Source organism: Sapajus apella, unplaced genomic scaffold (assembly GCF_009761245.1).
Source record: "Sapajus apella isolate SASKATOON/1434 unplaced genomic scaffold, GSC_monkey_1.0 scaffold2, whole genome shotgun sequence".
Lineage (NCBI taxonomy): Eukaryota > Metazoa > Chordata > Mammalia > Primates > Cebidae > Sapajus > Sapajus apella.
In genome coordinates this window covers 81,976,837-82,000,983 of record NW_022436942.1, presented here as the reverse complement: position 1 = coordinate 82,000,983, position 24,147 = coordinate 81,976,837, and the positions used below count along the sequence as shown (strand labels likewise).

Here is a 24,147-nt window from a genome sequence, read left to right as displayed (position 1 = left end):
TCAGAAAAGAGTTAAAACCAGGAAAAAGAGGCCGGGAACAGTAATCCCAACATCTTAGAGGGCCAAGGCAGGAGGATCATTTGAGCTCAGGAGTTCAAGACCAGCCTGGCAACACAACTACTTAAGGCACAAGACAGAAGAGGTGCCATACAACAGAAAAACACAAACTATACAACCAAAGACAGCACCCATGTCTAGCTTTGATGCAGAGAAAATGGTCAGCATTTACGAAGGACATCAACGGGAGAAAATGGCTAAAAATAGTCTCTGGCATCTGTAATGACTTCAAGGGGGTCAGACATTGAACCCAAAAGACACTAAACCTGACACTATAAACAAATCCTAGAACCTGAGTCAAAGTTATCAAATAAAATACCCCTATCTTATCCAGAAAACGACTGAGAGAACATACACTGGCATGTTAACAGTAGCTCAGAATAGGAAGCTAATGAGTGTTTTCTGCATTGTTCCCACTTTTATATAACGAACATGCATTTTCTTTATAACTATGGGGACGGGATTGTATTTTCAAGACATACATCTATCCATTCTCTGTATTCCTTCAGAGATGTTTACTGCTCTTTAACACATTCCATAAAAATTTGGCACAAGAGGCCGGGTACGGTGGCTCACACCTGTAATCCCAGCACTTTGGGAGGCCAAGGCGGGCAATCACTTGAGATCAGGAGTTCGAGACCAGCCTGGCCAACATGGAAACCCTGTCTCCACTAAAAATAAAAGAATTAGCCAGGCATGCTGGCGGGCACCTGTCATCCCAGCTACTTGGGAGGTTGAAGCAGGAGAATCGCTTGAACCCTGGAGGTGGACACGGTTGAAGAGGCCCAAGAGAACTTACAAACTCTATTTAAAAAATATTTTTTTTGCCGGGCGCAGTGGCTTAACCCCTGAAACCCAAGCCTTTGGGAGGCCGAGGCGGGTGGATCACGAGGTCAAGAGATCGAGACCATCCTGGTCAACATGGTGAAACCCCGTCTCTACTAAAAATACAAAAAATTAGCTGGGCATGGTGGCACGTGCCTGTAATCCCAGCTACTCAGGAGGCTGAGGCAGGAGAATTGCCTGAACCCAGGAGGTGGAGGTTGCGGTGAGCAGAGATGGCGCCATTGCACTCCAGCCTAGGTAACGAGCGAAACTCCGTCTCAAAAAAAGAAAACCAAAAAAAAACAAAAATTTTTTTAACTTGAGTAAATGCTATGCATGAGAATGACTGGTATTTTAACAAAGAAACTCAAAAAATATATAAATGCTACTTCAGAGCAGTTTTGATCTTAGGTTTTTTTTTTTTTTTTTTAGACGGAGTTTCGCTCTTGTTACCCAGGTTGGAGTGCAATGGCGCAATCTCGGCTCACCGCAACCTCCGCCTCCTGGGTTCAGGCAATTCTCCTGCCTCAGCCTCCTGAGTAGCTGGGATTACAGGCACGCACCACCATGCCCAGCTAATTTTTTTGTAGTTTTAGTAGAGACGGGGTTTCACCATGTTGACCAGGATGGTCTCGATCTCTTGACCTCGTGATCCACCCGCCTCGGCCTCCCAAAGTGCTGGGATTACAGGCGTGAGCCACCGCACCCAGCCCTTTGATCTTAGTTTTAATCATCAGCTTGAAATAGAAAAGTCACCAAGGTCACAACTGAAGGACAATTAACGGATGACTATTGACGGTTACAAAAGCTACAAAACAGCAGAAAATATTACAGGTGTATGGTTAATGAACAGCATAACTGATTAGATTTCAAACTGATTAGATTTTTATTTCAGAAAATCAAAAACAAATCATAGGCTGGGCAGTGGCTCACACCTATAATCCCAGTACTTTGGGAGACCAAGGCAGTGCATCACCTAAGGTCAGGAGTTCAAAACCAGCCTGGCCAACATGGTGAAACCCCGTCTCTACTAAAAATACAAAAATGAACCGGGTGTAGTGGTGTGCGCCTGTAGTCCCAGCTACTCAGGAGGCTGAGAGGGGACTAGCTTGAATCCGGGAGGTGGAGGTTGCAGTGAGCTGAGAGCGCACCACTGCACTCCAGCCTGGGTGCCAGAGCAACACTCCACCTAAAAAATAAAAAAATTTAAATAAATCACAGCCAAATTTCTTTTTTTGTGTCAAAACTACTATGGGATGTGTATTAATCTCGCAGGCAAAATTCCTGAGGCCAACCTAGAAAAAAAATAAGAACCTTTCCTCAAAATTCAGAAAACCAAGTTCCTTTTCTACCTTTAGTAGATCAGCAGTTCATCCTCATTAAAAGCAAGTTACCTTTACTGTGAAGTCTAAAAAACAGCGCTATCATAATGGTGATTATGACTCTGTCTCTCCCCTGCCTCCGCCCTGTCTTCTGAACTATTCAGCCCCACGGCTGTTAGGTGTGTACGTGGGGACAGATGGAGTTGGGTCTGCAGCTGTAAATATATATGTGCGTGTGCTTTTGTGTGTCCCCAAGCTACCTCTGACATAGCCAAGGAAAAGCAACCCCTCAATAACAATGGGCACACCCAAGAAGCCACATCTTGGCTTCAAAATACCAAAATTTGCACTTAAAGAAAAAAGCCTCCTTGAAGAAACAGTTGATGCCAGAGCTATGTGAGAGGAACTGCAACATGCATCTAGACATCCTGCTGTATAAAAAAAGTGCTCAAAAAGTGATGGGAACATGTAAAATGGATATAAAAGCCAGCCTGCATGGGTTCCGACTGGCCAAATCTAGGAGAATGTGAGCATCGAAACAAGTAATTAAAACAACAGAATATAGCCCATCAAACAAAATAGGAAATAAAGGAGAAAGCTGAAAATCTGATGGAGAATGAGATATTTACAGTTTCAAACACAAAGAGTAACTTCACAATGAAGCCTAAAAAGTACTGCCTTAATCAAGTGATCACAGTGACCACTACCGGTAACGGAACAAACAGAACTGTGTGGCACCTGACAGTGCAATGAGAAGAACGCAGGCTCACCTCAGCAACGCTCCTGCCAGAGACACGTGACCTGCACTGAATCATGAGAAGACACCCAAGAAACCCAAACCCAGAGACATGCTACCAAAAAAACTTGTAATATTTTAAAATGTCAAGGTCAGAAAAGCCAAGGTAATATTTTAAAATGTCAAGGTCAGAAAAGCCAAGGAAAGTCTGAGAAACTGTCCCAGAATGAAGGAGACCACAGACAGGCCAGGCCTGGCATGGTGGCTCAGGCCTGTAATCCCAACACTTCGGGAAGCCAAGGCAGGAAGATGGCTTGAGGCCAGGAGCTCAAGACCAGACTGGGCAGCCTACTAAGAGCCCCATCTCTAGCAAAAATAAAAAGTATAAAAAAAAAAAAAAAAAAAAAAAAAAAAAAGGCCAGGTGAGGAGGTTCACACCAGTAATCCCAACACTTTGGGAGACTCTGAGAGGCCCACGTCAAAGGATCGCTTGGGGCCAGGAGTTTGAGACCAGCCTGGGCAACAGAAAGAGACCCCATCTCCTTAAAAAAAAAAAAAAAAAAAAAAAAACAAAGTTTAAAAAAAGAGACAGTAAGACATGACAACTAAATCTACATGTGATGCTTAATTAAATTATTTGCTTTGACAGTACTAGGACAACTGGTGAAACCTGAATGATATTCAAGGCTCAGGATGTATCTATGTTCATTCGTGACTGATAGTCCATATTGTGGCTATATAAGACAACGTCCTAAATTTCAGGAACTATATACACACATATGGTTGGGGATAAAAGGCATCAGGTTAACAACTTCTTATCAAATCGTTCAGGAGAAAAACATTCTTTCTACCTTATCTCCAGCTCTGCTGTCAGCCCGTCATTGCCAAAAGGTGATGGTGACATTTACTCACTGTTTCAGGGTCTTCAAGGGACTCATCCAGTTCTGCATAGGACACAATGGTGTACCCTTTGCAGGCTCTCCACAACATTTTTTCAAATGCTTCCACTTTTCCTTGGTTGATTAGGCCAGACACAAATCTGTGAGACAATAAAGTCAACCTGTAGTCAACTGAAAGCAATAAATGTTATGAAACTACATTAAAAGAATGATGAAGACTTCCATCTTTACCAAGTGGCGAATATATCCTGAAAGCCCTCCAACAGCAAAACATCTCAAGTGCTGGGTAGAATATTTTTCAAACTTCTTTTTAAATGTATAGATGAGCTTATAATAAAGAGAAATTCTTGGCTGGGTACGGTGGCTCAAACCCAGCACTATGGGAGGCTGAGGCGGGTAGGTCACCAGGTCAGAAGTTCAAGACCAGCCTGGCCAAGATGCTGAAACCCCGTCTCTACTAAAAACACAAAAATTAGCCACGCGTGGTGGCAAACGCCTGGTATCCCAGCTACTCGGGAGGCTGAAGCAGGAGAATCGCTTGAACCCAGGAAGCAGAGCCTGCAGTGAGCCGAGATCTCGCCACTGCACTCTAGCCTGGGCAACAGAGCAACTCCATCTCAAAAAAAAAAAAAAAAAAAAAATATTCTTGGAATCCAAAGGGAAAACAGAACCTAACAGCTGTCCTGATTACAACATTGAACCCAGTATCCTAAAGCCTTATGTTAATGTCAGCATGGGACTCAGGAGCCAAGAACTGGGTCTAGATAGGGTGAGCAAATACAACTGACACCCCTCTCCGGCTGGGACTGCTCCATGCACAAAGAGCTACACCTTCAGTGAATGGGTGGACCAGAAAAAAACCTGCCTTGCAAAGGAGCCTAGAGCCTACATGTAAACTTGTTTATTTCCATTTTGGTTCTAGATGAAGGGAGAAGTCTTCCCTAAGAATTTATAACCACAGGTTAAAATTCACTCAGATTTGAGGCTTAAAATCCCAATGCTGAGAAAAATGTAAAGGATTCCAGGTTGACAGAGCACTCCCAGGTACCTGGCAAATGTCAAAACAAATTCTCTCTGGAGGAAAACATCCTCAAACTAAACATCACTGAATTCCTTCAGATCAGGAACTGTGAAATATGAGTTCACAGTAATTTTAAAAATCACAAATCACATGAGAAAACAGGTTACCATTAGTTTCAGTAAGCAGAAAGAATAAACAGCAGGAGAACTTTAAAGTATGATTAATTTAAAAAATTAGGTCAGACACGGTGGCTCAAGCTTGTAATCCCAGCACTTTGGGAGGCCAAGGCAGGCAGATGACCTGCAGTCAAGAGTTCAAAACCAGCCCGGTCAACATGGAGAAACCCCATCTCTACCTTAAAAAATATAAAATTAGCCAGGTGTGGCAGTGCATGCCTGTAATCCCAGCTACTTAGGAGGCTGAGGCAGGATAATCGCTTGAACCTGGGAGGCAGAGGTTGTGGTGAGCCGAGATCACGCCATTGCACTCTAGCCTGGACAGCAAGGGCGAAACTGTCTCAAAAAACAAAAATTAACCAATTCAGTTTAGCCACCAAGTTTCTACCAGACAGGATTTGATGCCTGAATGGCCAATTGTTTTAGGCTTACAGAAGTAACACTGAATGACATAAGTGTTGTTTCTTTACAGCTCATACCAAAAGAATAAATTTCCATTGTATTGAGTAAAAAAGTCAATACAGCTGAGTAATTCAGTTCAACAAGTACAGGAGTACAGTGTTTGCTTATACAAATATTCACCATCTTTCATTCAACCCTAGGCTTTAAAATGGTCCCCATTCTATTGCTATGGGAGAAAAAAACAAACAAACAAACAAACAAAAAATGGTCCCCATTCATCCCCTCTTTGGAGCTCATCTGCCTTTTACAAGAAGAGCAGTATGAAGCCTGACATGCCAGGCCTTGTCACCTACCCCAGTTTTGCTCCCAGCCTCTGCATACAGCTGTAATCCAACAAAGAATCATTCTCTAAGGAGGGGAATTCTTCATAAGTGGGTTCAAACTAGAAAGAGACATATGAAACTGTGTTTCATTAAAAGTGACACTTTATTTCTCATGTCAAATTTCCAAACAAGTTTATAGGGCATCCTAACTAACTACTTAGATCTGGGTGCAAAGGCTTCTAAAGCAACTTAGATCTATAACTCAACTCTCATAAATAAAAAGATAACTTCCCACCCCTTATTTGTAAGCCACTTGAAGACATTTACATAAAAGAAAGTTACAGTTTAATTCACTGCCTTCATCCAAGACAGAGTAACTTTATCAAAGATCACTATTATATCAAATGAAATGAAAGTTTAGAACAGATGCACTTTTCTTTTTTTGAGACGGAGTCTTGCTCTGTCGCCCAGGCTGGAGTGCAATGATGCGATCTTGGCTTACTATAACCTCCACCTCCCAGGTCCCCATTCAAGCAATTCTCCTGCCTCAGCCTCCCGAGTAGCTGACAGACAGGCACGCACCACAATGACCAGCTAATTTTTGTACTTTTAGTAGAGACGGGGTTTCACCATGTTGGCCAGGCTGGTCCTGAACTCCTGACCTTGTGATCTGCCCACCTTGGGCTCCCAAAGTGCTAGGATTACAGGTGTGAGCCATCGTGCCCGGCCTCAGATGCACTTTTTTCTTTTATACTCAGCTCTGTAAAATGCTACCACATGGACTATTCTTTATCCTTTTTTTTAGATACAGGGTACAGGGTCTCACTGTCACTCAGACGGTAGTACAGTAGCATAATCACAGCTCACTACAGCCTCAAACTTCTGGGCTCAAGTGATCCTCTCACCTCAGCCTCCCTGGTAGCTGGGGCTACAGGTGTGCACCACCACACTCAGCTAATTCTTTATTTTTTGTATAGACAAGGTATCATATTAATTTTCACTATGTTCAGGTTGGTCTTAAACTCTTGGGCTCAAGCCATCCTCCAGTCTTGGTCTCCCAAAGTACTGGGATTACAGATGTAAGCCACTGTATCTGACCTATTCTTAGAAAATTATAGATTATTCTTTTACTTCCTTTACTCAGCAATTTGGAAAAACTAAATTTTAGAGTTCAACGTCCTTCATTCAATTTATTTCCCATGCTCATAAAAATTTTTTTCAACCACAAACTAAACCATTTTATAAATATTTAGTATTGTAATTGCTAAAAACAACTAACACAGGAAATGGCTCTTTAAAACTTTTTTTAAAGTCATATAATCCAACTGAAAAATAAAGTCAAGGTTTAAATTTAATCTCTTAAGGCCGGGCGTGGTGGCTCACCCCTATGGTCCCAGCACTTTGGGGGGCCGAGGTGGGTGGATCAACTGAGGTCAGGAGCTCGATACCAGCCCGGCCAAGATGGTGAAACCCTATCTCTACTAAAAATACAAAAAATTACAGGTGTGGTGATGGGCAGTGCCTGAATTCTCAGCTACTAAAGAGGCTGAGGCAGGAGAATCTCTGAACCCAGAAGGCAGAGAGTACGGTGAGCTGAGATCATGCCACTTCATTCCAGCTTGGTCAATAAGGGCAAAACTCCATTTCAATAAATAAATAAATAAATTTAATCTCTTTTTAAAAAAAGCAACATATCTATATGAGCTGATAGCAAAATAAAGTCTATAGATTTTTATAAAAGAAATTGTATTTCCACACGAGTCATTCAGTACCTCAACGTTGCGTTTCACAAAGGTTTTTGTCACTCTCAGCATGTGAGTGTACTCAATCAGTTCCAGCAAGTTCTTCCTCAGTTTCTCCTTGTTCTTAGTGACTTCTCTCAGTTCAACCTCGAGCTTCTGCAACTGCTCCTAAAACAAAATAGTGGTTACTTAAGAGGCTGGATTCGTTCCAGTTGTGATTCCAACAATCTTCGTACAATATACCAAAACCAGTGGCATTTCTTTTTCTTGAGATGGAGTCTTACTGTGTCGCCCAGGGCTGGAGTACAGTGGCACAATCTTGGTTCACTGCAACCTCCAAGCAATTCTCCTGCCTCAGGCTTCTCTGGGTAGCTGGGACTACAGGTGTATACCAACACACCCAGCTAATTATTTTTGTATTTGTAGTAGAGAAGAGGTTTCACCATGTTGGCCAAGCTGGTCTTGAGCTCTTGACTGTGGGAGATCGTCAGGATGGTTAGAAAGACCGTAAAATTATAGAATATAGTCACAAACCTTCTTGGAAGGCCGAGAAGTTTGCACAGTTTCAGTAGAAATTTTGGTTGAAAGCAGCCTAATTCCCTTTACCTTTAGTTGATAAAAGCAAATAACTAGGGAATGTGAAGGAGTTTACCTGATAACTTGTTTACTCGTGTGATCCTAAAAATAATCTTTAATCTTTCACAGGCCAGATGGCTCTCTCAAGGGGAAGGCAACCAGATTTATCACCCACAAATGGTGTTTGCTTTAGGCCTCAGAACCTGGCCTTTAATCATTATGCACAAGTGTGTTGACTCAGAGCCTCTGTTATTAAATCTACACCGAATAAATGCCTGGAGTGCCAGCTACTCAAGGCCAATAGCTGCCATCTCTCTCAGCATTGTCTGTGAGTGGCCATGGACCCCCAGCCCACTCTTTCACTAGAGATTTATTTGAGTGAATTTGTTCATCCATCGCTAAGTCAAAGTCTGCAGGTCAGCCCCGACACTTGACCTCAGGTGATTCATACACCTTAGACTCCCAAAGTGCTGGGATTACAGGTGTGAGCCACCATGCCAGGTCCCAGTGGGGGCTTTAAAAAGCCAGAATTTATGTGAGTTTGGTAGGGATACAAAAACATGCAAAGGTTTTAAAGGCCCATTATTGGCCAGGCACAGTGGCTCACAGGCCTGTAATTCTGGCACTTTGGCAGGCCGACAAGGGTGGATCACTTGAGGTCAGGAGTTTGAGAGGAGCCTGGCCAACATGGCAAAACCCTGTCTCTACTAAAAATACAAAAAAACTAACTGGGCGTGGTGGTATGTACCTGTAATCCCAGCTACTCAGGAGGCTGAGGCAGAAGAATCCCCTGAACTCAGGAGATGGAGGTTGCAGTGAGTGGGGATGGCACAACTGCACTCCAGCCTGGGCAACAGAGCAAGACGCCTTCTCAAAATAAATAAAAAAAATAAATAGAAATAAAAGCCCATTTATTGTTTTACATTAATTCAGGTAATTTTTGTGATGTTCATGCCACATATGAGCTAAAATACTCCGGAGGCTGTGATGACCATGAGACCCCCAAGACTGGCCCTCTTCTCTATCTGCAAGTGCTGTCATTTCTCGCGGATCTCCCTTGTCTGCTTATCCATGTCATGCATCAAAGAATCTTCCTCTTTAAATCTACATTTCCTTTTTTTGCAACACAGAATATGTTTAGATAATCTTTTCTAACATATTTTCCTAGTCTCTAGCATATGAGTTTCTATGCAGTCACATTTACACAATTAATTAAGCGTAAATATTCATGAGAATCTGCCAGGAGCGGTGGTTCACACCTATAATCCCAGCACTTTGGTAGGCTGAGATGGGTGGATCACGAGGTCAGGAGTTCAAAACCAGCCTGGCCAAGATGGGGAAACACTGTCTCCACTAAAAATACAAAAATTAGCCAAGCACAGTGGCGGGCACCTGTAATCCCAGCTACTCGGGAGGCTGAGGTAGGAGAATTGCTTGAACCCAGGAGGCGGAGGTTGCAGTGAGCCAAGATCATGCCACTGCACTCTAGCTTGGGTAACAGAGCAAGACTCCACCTCAAAAAAAAAAAAAAATTCATGAGAATCTTTAATAATTAGTTACATACTAAACATCCTTTAAAATACTTAAACATTGCTGGGCGCAGTGGCTCATGGCCGTAATACCAGCACTTTAGGAGGCCAAGATGGACAAATCACAAGGTCAGGAGTTTGAGACCAGTCTGGCCAATATGGTGAAACCACATCTCTACTAATAATACAAAAATTAGCTGGGCATGGTGGCACACACACCTGTAGTCCCAGCTACTCGGGAGGTTGAGGCAGGAGAATCGCTTGAACCCGGGAGGCAGAGGGTGCAGTGAGCCGAGGTCGCACCACTACACTCCAGCCTGGGTGACAGAGTGAGACTTTGTCTCAAAAAAAAAAAAAAAAAAAATTTAAGTATTAAAACAACAGAAGCAAAAATCTGTAAAGCAAATCACTGAGTCAATGAAAACTTGCATTCAAAAAACCACTTAACATACTACATTCCTTACTTCTGCTTTGCCTTACACTGTACACAGTCATCACTATGTTTGTAATTATATCACAACCAACCCAACAAACAGGCCAAGCCAGATGACTGCTTTTACTCTTCTGGTTGGAGGGTTCTCTCTGGAGTTTCCTCAAGTGCTGAATGACTTCATCCCAGATAAACAAACAGAGGAGGCAGCAATTGAATGGCTTCAGTTATACGACGATAATTGTTTTAGAAGAGATATTAACAGCTCCAGCCTATTTCACAGGGTGAGGAAGGAATTCACAGGGCGGGCGATACTAATAAACAGCACAGGCAAGTGCTCTCACCAGGGACACCTGTATCCCCAGCACATCAGCCAGGGAACTCAGGGTGACAGGATGCTGCTTGCTGCCCCCGCCAAGACAACCCACAGACTGCATACCAGTTTCCAAAAATTAGAGTGGGGAGGGCCAAGGTGAATGTGGGAGGGCTGTGAAGGCACACGACCGAAGCCTTAACTCCTTGCACAAGAAGAGGCAGCTAAGGCATGGGTGACCCTGAGATGAACTTTCTGAAACAGTATAAGATCATGAACCAGGCTTGATGGCCTGATTCTTGTTGCCTCTGTTCACCACCACCTGAAAAGGACTCACACACCTTACACTGTAAAAGAAAACTGAATTACCATTAAAATTGATCACAGATAATCTATTACTGAGGGTTAATCATGATAGTGGTCTTTAATCTCTCTGCCTAGAGAGGGCACCATTTTCCATGGTTTTGAGAAGAAAGGCAGAAAAGCATTAGACAACAAAAAATAAGTAAGTAAGCAGCCCTGAGATCAATGGCTGCAAATCGCTTCTTCAGAAGCAAGTTACCTGCATTTCCAGAACCTGTTTCAGGGGTGGCGCAGGAGGGCTGGTCTCTCCTTCAGGAAGGGGAATATCCGCTCTGTTAATTTCCTGGACCAAATACACTGTGAAAATAAAAGTTAAACAGTTAGATACTAAAATACTTTTCAGTCAGAAATGTTTTAAATCCCAGCCTTTCCCAGGTCATCTACAAATCAATGTCTAAATGCACAAAAATCTTGATTGCTCCAAGTGACTTCTTGGTCACTTTTGGCAATCTTGTTTCCAAAAACAATGCTGCCTAGAGATCTGCTGCAGAGACCAAACCTCTTCTATTTCCTAGTGATTTTAAAAAAGAATTAACAACAATCTGGATAAACCTTTTCTGAAATTCCCCCCTATTTTTTCATTTCTAATATTCTAGTTAAAGAACTTTTGAGTCAGCTGTCTCTACATCTGCAGAATGAAGCAGAGGTTGGGGCACACTGGCAAGTGTGGAATAACCCAAGTGACAGACCCACAATAGCCCCCACAGAAGCTGGCAATGTGAGTTCTCTGCAGATGCCCACAGAAAGAGATGGGCATCCAGCAATCCATCAAGACAATCACAACCACTACCCGGAAACCCACCCGGCGCCAAGAGCCAGGCACTCTTGCAATTCCCAGTCAGCCCTAAGGCTGTGGCTGAGGACAGCTTGAACTGCTTTACCACTGAAGTTAAAAACTAGATTCAGAAGCTAGGCTGGGTCTTCCACTCACTGCCATCCACAGCCTGTGGAGGCAAGTGTCAGGGTGGCTCTAAAAATGGGCAAGTTCATGAAACCCAAGAAAGTGGTGTCAGTCGTGGCTGGATACTACTCTGGACACAAAGCCAATCCTCGTGAAGAACACTGATGATGGCACCTCAGACCGCCCCTGCAGCAACATTTTCTGGTTGACGTATTTATTTGGTTAATGTGCCCTCCCCAATCCCCGTAAATTCCAAAAGGACTCCAAGAGGCCTCTGTGGGTTTTCATCTCCCACTGAGCCTGGTGCCCCGAGCTGATGAAGACCACACAGAGGCAATCCTAACTAAACGGGGCAGAGAAGCCGCAGACCACACAGACGGCCGGCAACTCTGGGGTCAGCTGCCATAGGCAAGAAGATTGCCAAGAGGTCAAAGATCAAGTCTTCTGTGAAGGTTTATAACTATAATGACCTCATGCTCACAAGGTACTCTGTGGAAATCCCATTGGACAAAACCATTAGGGTCTTCAGAGACCCTGCTCTTAAACGCAAGGCCCAACGGAAGATCGAGTTCAAAGAATGGTACAAGACTGGCAAGCAGCACAAAAAATGGTACTAGACTGGCAAGAACAAGTGGTTCTTCTAGAAGCTGTGGTTTTAGATGTTTTTTGTTGCGATCATTAAAAATAAAATAAAATAAACTAGATTCCTGAAACTAATAGTACACCAGCCAAAATTAACTACTTTATTTGGTTTATGTTTTCAATTCCATGAAGCATCCCTTTCCTTAGGATAAAAGTCACAACACCTGCTAGTCATTATCAGGCCTAATATTTAGAAGTGTTACTAATTAGTTTACAGAGGGAGAGAGGCAGGTAAAGAAGGAAGCAGGAAAAAAAAAGAAGTTATGTCTTACCAAGAGAGCAAAGGAAACACCTGGCTTTAAGAGGTTTCTAGAAATGAATGCAAATTGTTTTAACCAATTTATATTTGAATTTATTCTTTTTTTTTAAGAGACAGGGGTCTCACTATGTTGCCCAGGCTGGCCTTGAACTCCTGGGCTCAGGAGAGCCTCCTGCCTCTGCCTTCGGAGTAACTGAGACTACAGACATGTGCCCCACCATGCCTAGCTTACACCTAAATTTGAGGAGCCCTTTTTTACTTTTTTAAGTCTGTATTCTTATGGGGTCACACTCTGCTGCCCAGGCTGCAGTACAGTAGTATGTCATCCTGGCTCATGGTAACCTCAAACTCCTGGGCTCAAGCAATCCTCCCACTTCAGTCTCCCAAGTACCAAAGACAGGAACACGTCACCTTGCCTGGCTAATTTTATTTTTTATGGAGACAGGGTCTCAGTATGTTGCCCAGAATGGTCTCAAACTCCTGGACTCAAGTGATCTTCCCACCCTGGCCTCCCAAAGTCCTGGAATTACAGGCGTGAGCCATCAAGTCCAGCCCTACATTCTTTTGAAACAGTTTAAGCTACAGGAAGTCCTAGATATGCCAAATGTTATCACTTTTGCCCTGCCTTTAAAATCCTCATTCTAAATACACCATCTGTCCAATGACTCACCCAGGTTGCAAAGACTGAAATACGATGCCGCTAACATACACAAGCCACGCAAATAACTAGGACCTCAAGCAATATGAATAGGACTAGATTTCAGATGACTAAAATTTCCTATTACTCTTAAAAATCCCCAACCTAAAAAAATAGCCCAGGCATAGTGACTCACACCTGTAATCCCAGCATTTTGGAAGGCCAAGGTGGGTGGATCACTTGAGGTCAGAAGTTCAAGACCAGCCTGGCCAACATAGCGAAACCCCATCTCTACTAAAAATACAAAAATTAGCCAGGCATGATAGCACACACCTATAGTTCCAGCTACTCGGAGGCTGAGGCAGGAGAATCACTGGAACCCAGGAGGTGGAGTCTGCAGCGAGCCGAGATCACACCACTGCACTCCAGCCTGGGTGACAAAGGGAGACTCCATCTCAAAAAAAACCAAAAAAACAAGCTTTGTACTTCAGTCCACTGTCTGTCATTTTCCCTCCACTTCAGTGAGAACCTCAAGGCTTGATTTGATAATGACTAATATCAGACTAAGATCATAAAGATTTTAGAGATAAAAGAAGTAGCCCTGGGCTACTGAGTTTAAATGCTTAACAATCAGAGAGCATCCACCTAACACACTGGTAAAGGAAGCCCCCAGAAAAAGGAAACTATTGTCAATCCATCTATCTGCCATTTCCTGCCTCCCTTGTTCCTTGATAAAATTTTAAATTAGGAAATATATTAACATGTACAATGTTTTTAAGTTATAATAAACTACAAGGGATTCGTTAAGTAAGTCACGGCACACTAATATTAATGCAATCAAATATTATGCTCCCATCAAAAACAATGATGGGTCAAAATCTATGTCTACTGACATGAAAAGATGTTATAGTAAGCACTGTTAACTAAAAAACAAGAGTGACAACAAAATAACCTGGCCGTTATGTTTGTAAATCTTTACTTTTATAGATGAATAAAAAATACAGAAAAATAATACATGCCTTCATAACTGTGATTACCTCTAAATGATGAAAATACAATTTCTTTTTTTCCTTTCTGCTTGCCTATATTTTTTGATATTTCTAAACTGAACAAAGTTTGCCTATATAAAGGTAATTATTTAAGTTATTAAATCAGAGAATAAACTTACCCAATATTCGCTCTAGCTCTTCACATCTCTTCACCTCACCAACAAATTTTCTTTGGAAAGAACTTACATTCTGGTTCAGCTGAGAAAAGAATGAAAAATATGGTTTAAATTTCTTCCTTTCTTTCTTTCTTTCTTTGAGACGAAGTCTTGCTCTGCCACCAGGCTAGAGTACAGTGGCGTGATCTCGGCTCACTGCAGCCTCCGCTTCCCAGGTTCAAACAAGTCTCCTCCCTCAGCTTCCTGAGTAGCTGGGACTACAGGCGTGCGCCACCATACCCAGCTAATTTTTTTGTATTTTTAATAGAGACAGGGTCTCACCATGTTGTCTAGCATGGTCTCAATCTCTTGACCTCGTGATCTGCCCACCTTGGCCTCCCAAAGTGCTGGGTTTACAGGCATGTTCCACTGTGCCCGGCCAAAAAATACGGTTTAAATTTCTAAAATTTAAAAATACTTTTATGTAAAAAATAAAACACTGGCAAAGTTTGGGGGAAGAACACTCTCATAGGGTATTAAATGGGACCATAAACTGTCGCAACTTTTCTGAAAAGCAATTTGTCAACTATTATCAAAAAAGCCTGAAAATCCAGCCTGGCCAACATAGTAAAGCCCCAACTCTGCTAAAAATACAAAAATCAGGCAGGGCACACGGCTCACACCTGTAATCTCAGCACTTTAGGAGGACGAGGCGGGGAGATCACCTGAGGTCAGGAGTTAAAGACCAGCCTGGCCAACATGGTGAAATCTCTTTGCTACAAAAATACAAAAATCAGCCAGGCACGGTGGCAGGTGCCTGTCATCCCAGCTACTCAGGAGGCAAGGCAGAAGAATTGCTTGAACCCAGGAAGCGGAGGTTGCAGTGAGCTGAGATTGTGCCGCTGCACTCCAGTCTGGGCAGCAAAGCAAGGCTCTGTCTCAAGAAAAAAAAAAAGAAAAAGAAAAATCAGCCGGGTGTAGTGGTGCACATCCATAGCCTCAGCTACTCGGGAGGCTGAGGCACGAGAATCACTTGAGCCCAAGAAGCAAAGCTTGCAAGGAGCCAAGACAGCACCACTGCACTCCAGCCCAGGTGACAGAGCAAGACCCTGTCTCAAAAAAAAAAATTCCTGAAAATCATTCTTTGCCCAGCAGTATCATATGAAGAAATTTAAACTAAGGAAAATGCTATGGATACAGACAAATATTTATCTATGACAATATCTATCTCTAGGAAAAAGAAAAAATGATAACCCAAAAATCTAACAATAGAAAATACTAGTTAAAGAAATTACAACCAGCACAGTTAAAGAAATTACAGCCAGGCACAGCAGCTTGCGTTGATCATCCCAGCACTTTGGGAGGCTGAGGTGGGAGGACTACTTGAGGCCAGTAGTTTGAGACCAGCCTGGGCAACACAGTGAGACATCATCTCTACAAAAAATAAAAAGTTAGCCAGGCCTGGTGGCACATGCCTGTGGTCCCAGCTACTCAGAAAGCTGTGGTAGGACAGTCGCTTGACCCCAGGAAGTTGAGACTGCAGTGAGCAGTGATCACACCACTGTAATCTAGCTTGGGTGAGAAAGCTAGAGCCGCTCTCGAAATAAATAAATAAATAAATAACAGTCTATATCCACACAATGGAATGCTACTTAGCAATAAAAAGCAATGAACTACTGACCCATGCAACAACAGGGATGACTGTCCTTTCTTCTTTTTTTTTTTTTGAGACAGGGTCTCACTCTGTCACCCAGGCTGGAATGCAGTAGCAAGATCTTGGCTCACTGCAACCTCCACCTTCCGGGTTCAAGCAATTCTCTTGCCTCACCCTCCCGAGTAGCTGGGATTACAGACGTGAACCACCAGCCTGGCTAATTTTTGTATTTTTAGTAAAGATGGGGTTTCACCATGTTGGCCAGACTGGTCTCAAACTCCTGACCTCGGGTGATTCACCCGCCCGCCTTGGTCTCCCAAAATGCTGGGATTACAGGTGTGAGCCACTGCGCCTGGCCTGGATGACTTTCATACTAAGTGAAAGAAGCCAGACACAAGAGGACACATGTTGTGTGATTACACTTATATGTAATGTCCAGAAAAGGTAACCCTACAGGCAGACAGCAGATTAGTGGGTGCTAGGGCTAGAGATAGGAATAAAGATTAACTATAAATGGGCATGAGGGATCTTTTGGGGTGATGAAATGTTCTAAAACAATTGTGGCAATGGATGCATGACTCCATAAACTTACTTTATTTTTTATTTTTTATTTTTAAGACAGGGTCTCACTCTGTCACCCAGGCTGGAGTTCAGTGGCACAATCGCAGCTCACTGCAACCTTCACCTCCCAAGTTCAATTGATTCTCCTGCCTCAGCCTCCCGAGTAGCTGGGATTGCAGGCACGTGCCACCACGCCTGGCTAATTTTTGTATTTTGGGTAGAGATGGGGTTTTGCCATGTTGCTCAGGCTGGTCTCAAACTCCTGACCTGGTGAACTGCCCACCTCAACCTCACAAAGTGCTGGGATTACAGGTCTGAGCCACGGCACCCAGCCTCCATAAACTTTCTAAAAATCATAAACTCCACAATACACCTCAATTAAGTTGTATAAAAATTATGGTTCTGCCATACAATTGATGACTGCACTTATTATTATTATTATTTTTTGAGATGGAGTCTTGCTCTCTCACCAGGCTAGAGTGCAGTGGTGCAATCTCAGCTGACTGCAACCTCCTCCTCCTCCTGGGTTCAAGCGATTCATCCACCTCAGCCTCCCAAGTAGCTGGGACCACAGGCGCGTGCCACCATGTCCGGCTAATTTTTTTGTATTTTTTGTATTTCACCTTGTTGGCCAGGATGGTCTCGATCTCTTGGCCTCATGATCCACCCACCTCGGTCTCCCAAAGTGCTGGGATTACAGGCGTGAGCCACCAAGCCCCGCCGACCGCACTTATTAAAAATGATGTTTTAAATGACCAGGTATTTGATATTACATTAAGAAATGTTATTTAAATTTTCAGGTACAATGTTGGTAATAATTTTTTATCTTTTAAGCCAGGCATAGTCATTCACGATTGTAATCCCAGCACTTTGGGGGGTCAAGGTGGGTGGATCACTTGAGGTCAGGAGTTCAAGACCAACCTGCCCAACATGGTGAAACCCCATCTCTACTAAAAATACAAAAATTTGGCAGGCATGATGGCATGCGCCTGTAATCTCAGCTGCCTATAATCTCAGCTGCTGGGGAGGCTGAAACACGAGAATCACTTGAACCTGGGAGGCAGAGGTTGCAGTGACCTGAGATTGCGCCACCAGCCTGGGCAACAGAGTAAGACTCCATAAAAAAAAAAAAAAAAATTATCTTTTAAAGATACTTATTGAAAAGTGAAATTATGCATCTTGGATTTGCTTCAAAATGATCTAATCTGGGAGGTGAGAAAAAAACTAAGTTTACATTATGAGTACATCAGGGTACACTGTACTCTTCCCTCTACTTCTTATGATATAAAGTTTAAAACAATTTTAAAAAGTTGTAAAAGAACATTTAATAAAATTAGGAAGTTAGTCATTCTATGTTAAGTAGATTAAGATCTTTTCGGTGTGGTTCCAATTATATTAAAATACATAAATATGGGCTGGGGGCAGTGGCTCACACCTATTATCCCAGCACTTTGGGAGGCCGAGTCGGGTGGATCACCTGAGGTCAGAAGTTCGAGACCAGCCTGACCACCATGGAGAAAATGCTGTCTCTACTAAAAATACAAAGTTAGCCAGGCGGGGTGGCACAGGTCTGTAATCCCAGCTACTCAGGAGGCTGAGGTAGGAGAATCGCTTGAACCCAGGAGGTGAATGTTGCGGTAAGGTGAGATGATGCCATTGCACTCTAGCCTGGGCAACAAGAGTAAAACTCCATCTCAAATGTATATACATATACAAAGATAGATATGGACATTTTTAAACATTATTAGAGGCCGGGCGCGGTGGCTCACGCCTGTAATCCCAGCACTTTGGGAGGCCGAGGCGGGTGGATCACGAGGTCAAGAGATCGAGACCATCCTGGTCAACATGGTGAAATCCCGTCTCTACTAAAAAAATACAAAAAATTAGCTGGGCATGGTGGCGCGTGCCTGTAATCCCAGCTACTCAGGAGGCTGAGGCAGAAGAATTGCCTGAACCTAGGAGGCGGAGGTTGCGGTGAGCCGAGATCGCGCCATTGCACTCCAGCCTGGGTAACATGAGTGAAACTCCGTCTCAAAAAAAAAAAACATTATTAGAGAAGTGTTGATCGTCCAATATTAGCTAAAAAAGTTTATTTCTAGACCCTGGGATCATACAAGATATGTTCTTATTCTTACATTTTCCACATCTCTCACAATGGACATCTATTATTTTTATACTTTAAAAATGTACAGTAATCATTCATGTTGAAAGCCATTTAAGACATGAAATGTATCTTTATTCCATCCAGGATTTGTACTGGGCACTCTCAAGACACAATTAAGATACAACTTAACATGAAACTACTCAACCTGGTAAGTGTCTACTCCAAACGCTCAGTTCTTGTTCCATTTTTTTTTTTTAATTTTTTTAAAAGAATTAACCAGAAGAAAGATAAAAATTCTAATTTCACTTCTGTTTGTCACCTTCTCATTCATTTTTGGAGTTCAAACTACTCTAAAGTAACCGCTTCCCAGTTTCTAATGATTCAAACACAATCTATTTCTATAGAACTGAGACTCTGGAAGGGAAGCTGGCATCTAAACCTGTCAGAGGATGCTACTTCTCAGTTTCCATTTTCTCCCTTCAGTATCAAATAGTATTAACTCTAAATGGACATAATCATTCCACAAGTAGTAGAATCTTTTTTAAAAAGAGGTAAATTTCTATGGCAATAATACAAACATGGATTTGACATACACTACCATCACTAGCTTACATATATTAACTTTTTTTTCTATTGCATGGTTTCTTTGACTAATTTTGGGGTTTTTTTTCCTTTTAAGGCAGCACCTTAATTCAAGGTTAATGGTATAAGGTACATTTTAATGTAGATTCAATTTAAGGTATATTTAATCTAGTAAAACCAGCAGAGGAGACCTGGTGCTGTTTATCCTGATATTCACACCATTGATACTCCCAGTTCAGCTGAAGGACTAAAGAGGAAACCTGTTCTTAGACTGTTAGAAGTGAGAACTTTCCCTTCAGGGAGTCCTACCCATCAGCTGAATGACCTTGCTTTTCCAGGCCTTCCCACTAGGAAACAGCCTACAGACACACTGCAAACCTAGCACCACACAAGAGTTCATCACAGTGACTGTAGTTTTATTTCCTTCTGGAAAAAGATGAACAACACTTTCTTCTCCTTTCACTGACATTCAGTTAAAAAGGATCCTGGGTGCACTCTACGGCCGGAGGTAGTGGTGCTTAATGAAACTGGAACTTTCGTAGTGATTAGAGCATTTGCTCAAACCTGTAAGATTGAACTGTGGTAAGTGTCTTGGCTTGAGTACTAACCAGATGGAAAACATCTACCTGCTACAAACATCTACCTGTACAAACATCTACCTGCTACTGCGCCTGCAACTGTTGCCTGAATCTTTGGGTGCTACTCACAGCTCAGCGCAGCATCCACCAGGTGAATGAGTGCAACCTGCAGAAATCCAAGTGGCTCCAGGAACCTGGAACCGCCCTGCACCCTCGCCTGTCACTCAGGGGTTTTTCCGACTTTGCAACCGCCTTATGGGGTTGATCTGATATTAGATATCTTATATCAGCTGATATCAGATCTGCGGTAGGGCTCTTCCCTTTTGAAATTAAGGACCCCTCAGGAAGATGAAGAGAAACAGGAGATGAAAGTAGTGGCCAGGAAATAAAATGTTCGCCTGAGTGGATTTCAATTCAGTCAGTATGGACTTGCTTCACGGTCTCCCTTCCACGCCCTGTTCTTTGCCTTCTTAGCACTTATCACAGCTCATCATCAGAGTGTGTTTAATCTGTCTCCTCCCACACCAGGAACTCCAGGAACACAGGGATTGTGTCTGCCTTGCTCACCACAGAGTCCCCAGCACCAAAAACAGTGCCTGAACATAGCAGGCAGTCAAGAAAAGCTTGTCTGTTCATTCAACAAATGCCTACTGATGCCAATGACTGCCAAGGACTGTGCGAGGCTCCTTGTCCTCAGAGGTTGACAGTCCTTGGTGGAGACAAACAATAAACAAGCAAGTGGACAAACAAATGTTTATTACTTGTAGGGGAGACCGCTTCCATTCAACAAATAATGACTGAGTTTTTAAGTCCTTACACACATGCATCAGTGACTAAAACAGACAAAAATCCCTCTCCTCAAGGAGCTGCCACCCAGCTCCTTCCCATTTCAGGCTCTGTCTGGGCTCTTCCTGTTCCCTCCAACAAGGACCCTCTCCCTAGATCTTCCCCAAGGCTGGCTCCTTTCTATTTTGGCCTCAGCTGAAATATCACCTTCTCCAGGAGGCCTTCCTTGACTACCCCTTCAAACGCACCTCCCACCAGAATCACCTTCACACCACCCATTTTTTTCTCTATAGCAAATATTTTCTGGTTGACATATTCTGATTTATTTGGTTAACGTGCCCTCCCTAACCCCCGTAAATTCCAAAAGGACTCCAAGAGGCCTTTGTGGGATTTCATCTCCCGCTGAGCTTGGTGCCCCGAGCTAACAATGACCACACAGGGGCGATCCTAACTAACCCGGGCAGAGCAGCCGCGGACCACACAGACGGCCGGCAACTCTGGGGTCAGCCCCGCGCTCCGAGAAGCTCTGGCTGCTGAGCTGGGGCGCCGGCTTCCCCGTCTGGGCAATGGGGACCGGGCGCGCCCTTCCCCAGCGCTCGCGGCGGGAGGACCCCAGCGACCCGCGGGATGGGGAGCGCCAGGAGGGCAGGTGCGGCCCGCGTCTCCCGGGCGACACTCACGTCTCGGAACTGGACCAGGCCCTTCTCGCCCAGAGCGCTGAGGCACTCGTAGGCCGTGCCCGACTGCAGGAAGAGCTGCGCCAGGCACATGGTCTCGCTCCGGAACAGGGACCCCATGGCCGGCCGGCCCGCGCCCGGAGAGGCTCGACGGACGGCGGAGGTTCCGAGCCGCAAGGGCCCGCACACTCAGCCGGCGCGGACCGGGCCTCGAACTCTTCCAGTGGCCTGGACGCGGCCCTGCACCATGGGGCTCCAGGATGCAGCTGCCGCCTCCGGTTCCGCCACCGCGGCTACAGCTCCAGCCGCCGCCACAGCAGCCCGCGAAGCCCCGCCCCCGAGCGACCGCCGGTTCCGGTTCCGCCCCCGCGCCCCGCCCCCCACAGGCCTACCAATGGGCGCCGGAGGTTGCGGCCCCACGCCGTGGCGTAAGGGCCAACCAGCGCGAACCCGGCGGGGCAACCGCGGCAGCTGGCTCTCAGCCGGACCCGACGCAGCGCTGCAGCCCGCGCTAACTCCCGGCTTTGCTGGACGAGTCTCGCCGAGTTTACACGCCACGAAGCTCACCCGTTCCGAGCGCACGACTCTGTGCTCCTGCTTCTTTTTCTTTTTTTTTTTTTGAGACGGAGTCTCGCTCTGTCGCCCAGGCTGGAGTGCAGTGGCGCGATCTCAGCTCACTGCAACCTCCGCCTCCCGGGTTCAAGCGATTCTCCTGCGTCACCCTCCCAAATAGCTGGGACTACAGGTGCACGCCAATGCATCCAGCTAATTTGTTTGTATTTTTAGTGGAGACTGGGTTTCACCATGTTGGCCAGGCTGGTCTGAACTCCTATCCTCAGGTGATCCACCTGCCTTAGCCTCCCCAAGTGCTTGAGATTACCGGCGTGAGCCACCGCGCCCGGACGTGCTGCTGCTTTTTTTGGACAGGGTCTCCCGCTGTGGCCCAGGCTGGCGTGCAGTTGCGCGAGCTCGGCTCACTGCAACCTTGACCTCCTGAGCTCAAGCCATCCTCCCACCTCAGCCTCTGGAGGAGCTGGGATTACAGACACAGGCCACCACCCCCGGCTAATTAAAAAAAAAAAAAAAAAAAACAATTTGTAGAGAAGGGGTTTCAGCATGTTGGCCAGGGTGGTCTCAAACTCCTGAGCTCAAGCAATCCTCCCACCTCGGCCTCCCAAAGCCCTGGGATTACAGGCATGAGCCTCCGCCTGGCTAGATCCTTGGCTCCTTCGTGAAGTTGGAGTGTGCAGCCAGCATCCCAATCTAGTTTTCAGACATTTCCCACTGACCTCAAAAGACTCCTCCTGCCCAGTGGCAGTCTCCCCTTCCCACCCAGCCCCGCCACCACAGGACAATTTTGTCTCTATAGATCTGCCAGTTCCAGGCTTGTCCTGTGGATGGAATCACACAGCACCCAGTGTTCCTGCACTGACTAGGAAGCAGGCGCCCTCCACAGCCGCAACCTCACCAATGGCCCAGTTGAGTCTCTGCTCATATGTCCCCTCCCATGAGACTGTCCCTGGCCCCTCTACTTTGGAGTCACATCCTTGTTCTATTTCCTTCATAGCACCTGCCACCGTCTGAAATTATCTCGTCTGTGTTAGCGCCAGTCCTTCATGCTAGGATGGAAGCTCCACCAAAGGAGGGACATTGTTTCTGCCACTGTGGCATCTCCAAGCCCCAGTACATACAGTAGTATGCACTCAATAAACAGTTCGTGAATGCATGAACTGCACACATGTATAAAGTTAGAAAAGTTAAAGCCGTAGAGTAAGCACCCCAGATCCCATTCTACTGCCAAACTCAGTGCTTTCCCTCTTTTGAGTACAAAGGGCGTCCTCACAAAGCCCACAAAATCAGGCTAAATTACCTGTCATTTGGAAGCTTTAAGTGTATTTTCTATAAATATCTGAAATCCAAAGCTAGTTACACTAGGCTGGGTACCCAGCCTCACTCCCGTAATCCCAGCAGTTTGGGAGGCTGAGGAGGGTAGATCACTTGAGGTCAGGAGTTCGAGACCAGTCTGGCCAACATGGCAAAACCCCGTCTCTACTAAAAAAATACAAAAATTAGCCAGGTGTGGTGGTGGCCACCTATAGTCTCAGCTACTCAGGAGGCTGAGGCAAGAGAATCGCTTGAACCTGGGTGGTGAAGGTCGCAGCGAGCCAAGATCGAGCCACTGCACTCCAGGCTGGGTGACAAAGCGAGACTCTGTTTCAAAAGAAACCAACAACAACAAAAGATACAGTAAGAACTGTGAAGGTGAATTAAAATGGCTGAAGTTCAGGCAATAAGTGACTCAGACCCCAGCTCCATGAGTCCAGTACTGACCCAGATTCCTGAGTCAGCCCTAGGGGGGTTAGGTGAAGGTCCAACACCACCACAGAAAAGATGCTGAAATTAACAGTGTTTCCAACATGCAGAAACTTATGACCTCTGCAATGACTAGCTCATCCCCCTGTTTGAAAATGGACTTAAGACTGTAGGAAAATTTAAAATCCCCCCTGAGCAGAAACTCTGCAGTAAAGATGAACAGCACATTTTATATGGTGCTGGGTAACAGCAGGCACTAGAAATTCAATCAAAAACTATAAAAGGGAAAATAATCACTTTTCAAAATTAGGCTTAATTAACATACAAAATCCATCTGAAACAACTGAATTACCTGGTACACAAAGAAAACTTACAGGTGATGTGCTATGTGACTACTGTAGGACCACGGCTAAAAACATCTATTCCAGGGCTAGGCACAGCAGCTCATGCCTATAATCCCAGCGCTTTGGGAGGCTGAGGCAGGCAGATCACTTCAGCCTGGGGGTTCGAGATCAGCCTGGATAACACAAGGAGACCCTCTTCTCTATAAAAAAAAAAAAAAAAAAAAACTAGCCAGGTACATGCCTGTGTTCCC

The 24,147-nt window shown here is 44.6% G+C and overlaps 1 protein-coding gene across 1 annotated transcript in view; it reads right to left on the bottom strand.

Annotated features, from left to right (window-relative positions):
- The window catches only part of ATP6V0A2 (ATPase H+ transporting V0 subunit a2), a 50,071-nt gene extending 28,464 nt beyond the window's left edge, over positions 1 to 21,607 (bottom strand). Inside the window, exons 1-6 of the mRNA XM_032243711.1 lie at positions 21,243 to 21,607; positions 14,322 to 14,400; positions 10,914 to 11,011; positions 7,534 to 7,671; positions 5,792 to 5,880; positions 3,853 to 3,979 (exon numbers count right to left, since the gene is read on the bottom strand). Coding sequence (XP_032099602.1) covers positions 3,853 to 3,979; positions 5,792 to 5,880; positions 7,534 to 7,671; positions 10,914 to 11,011; positions 14,322 to 14,400; positions 21,243 to 21,359 — 648 coding nt within the window. The 5' untranslated portion in view covers positions 21,360 to 21,607. The remainder of the gene's footprint in view (positions 1 to 3,852; positions 3,980 to 5,791; positions 5,881 to 7,533; positions 7,672 to 10,913; positions 11,012 to 14,321; positions 14,401 to 21,242) is intronic.
- Between the last annotated feature and the right edge of the window lie 2,540 nt (positions 21,608 to 24,147).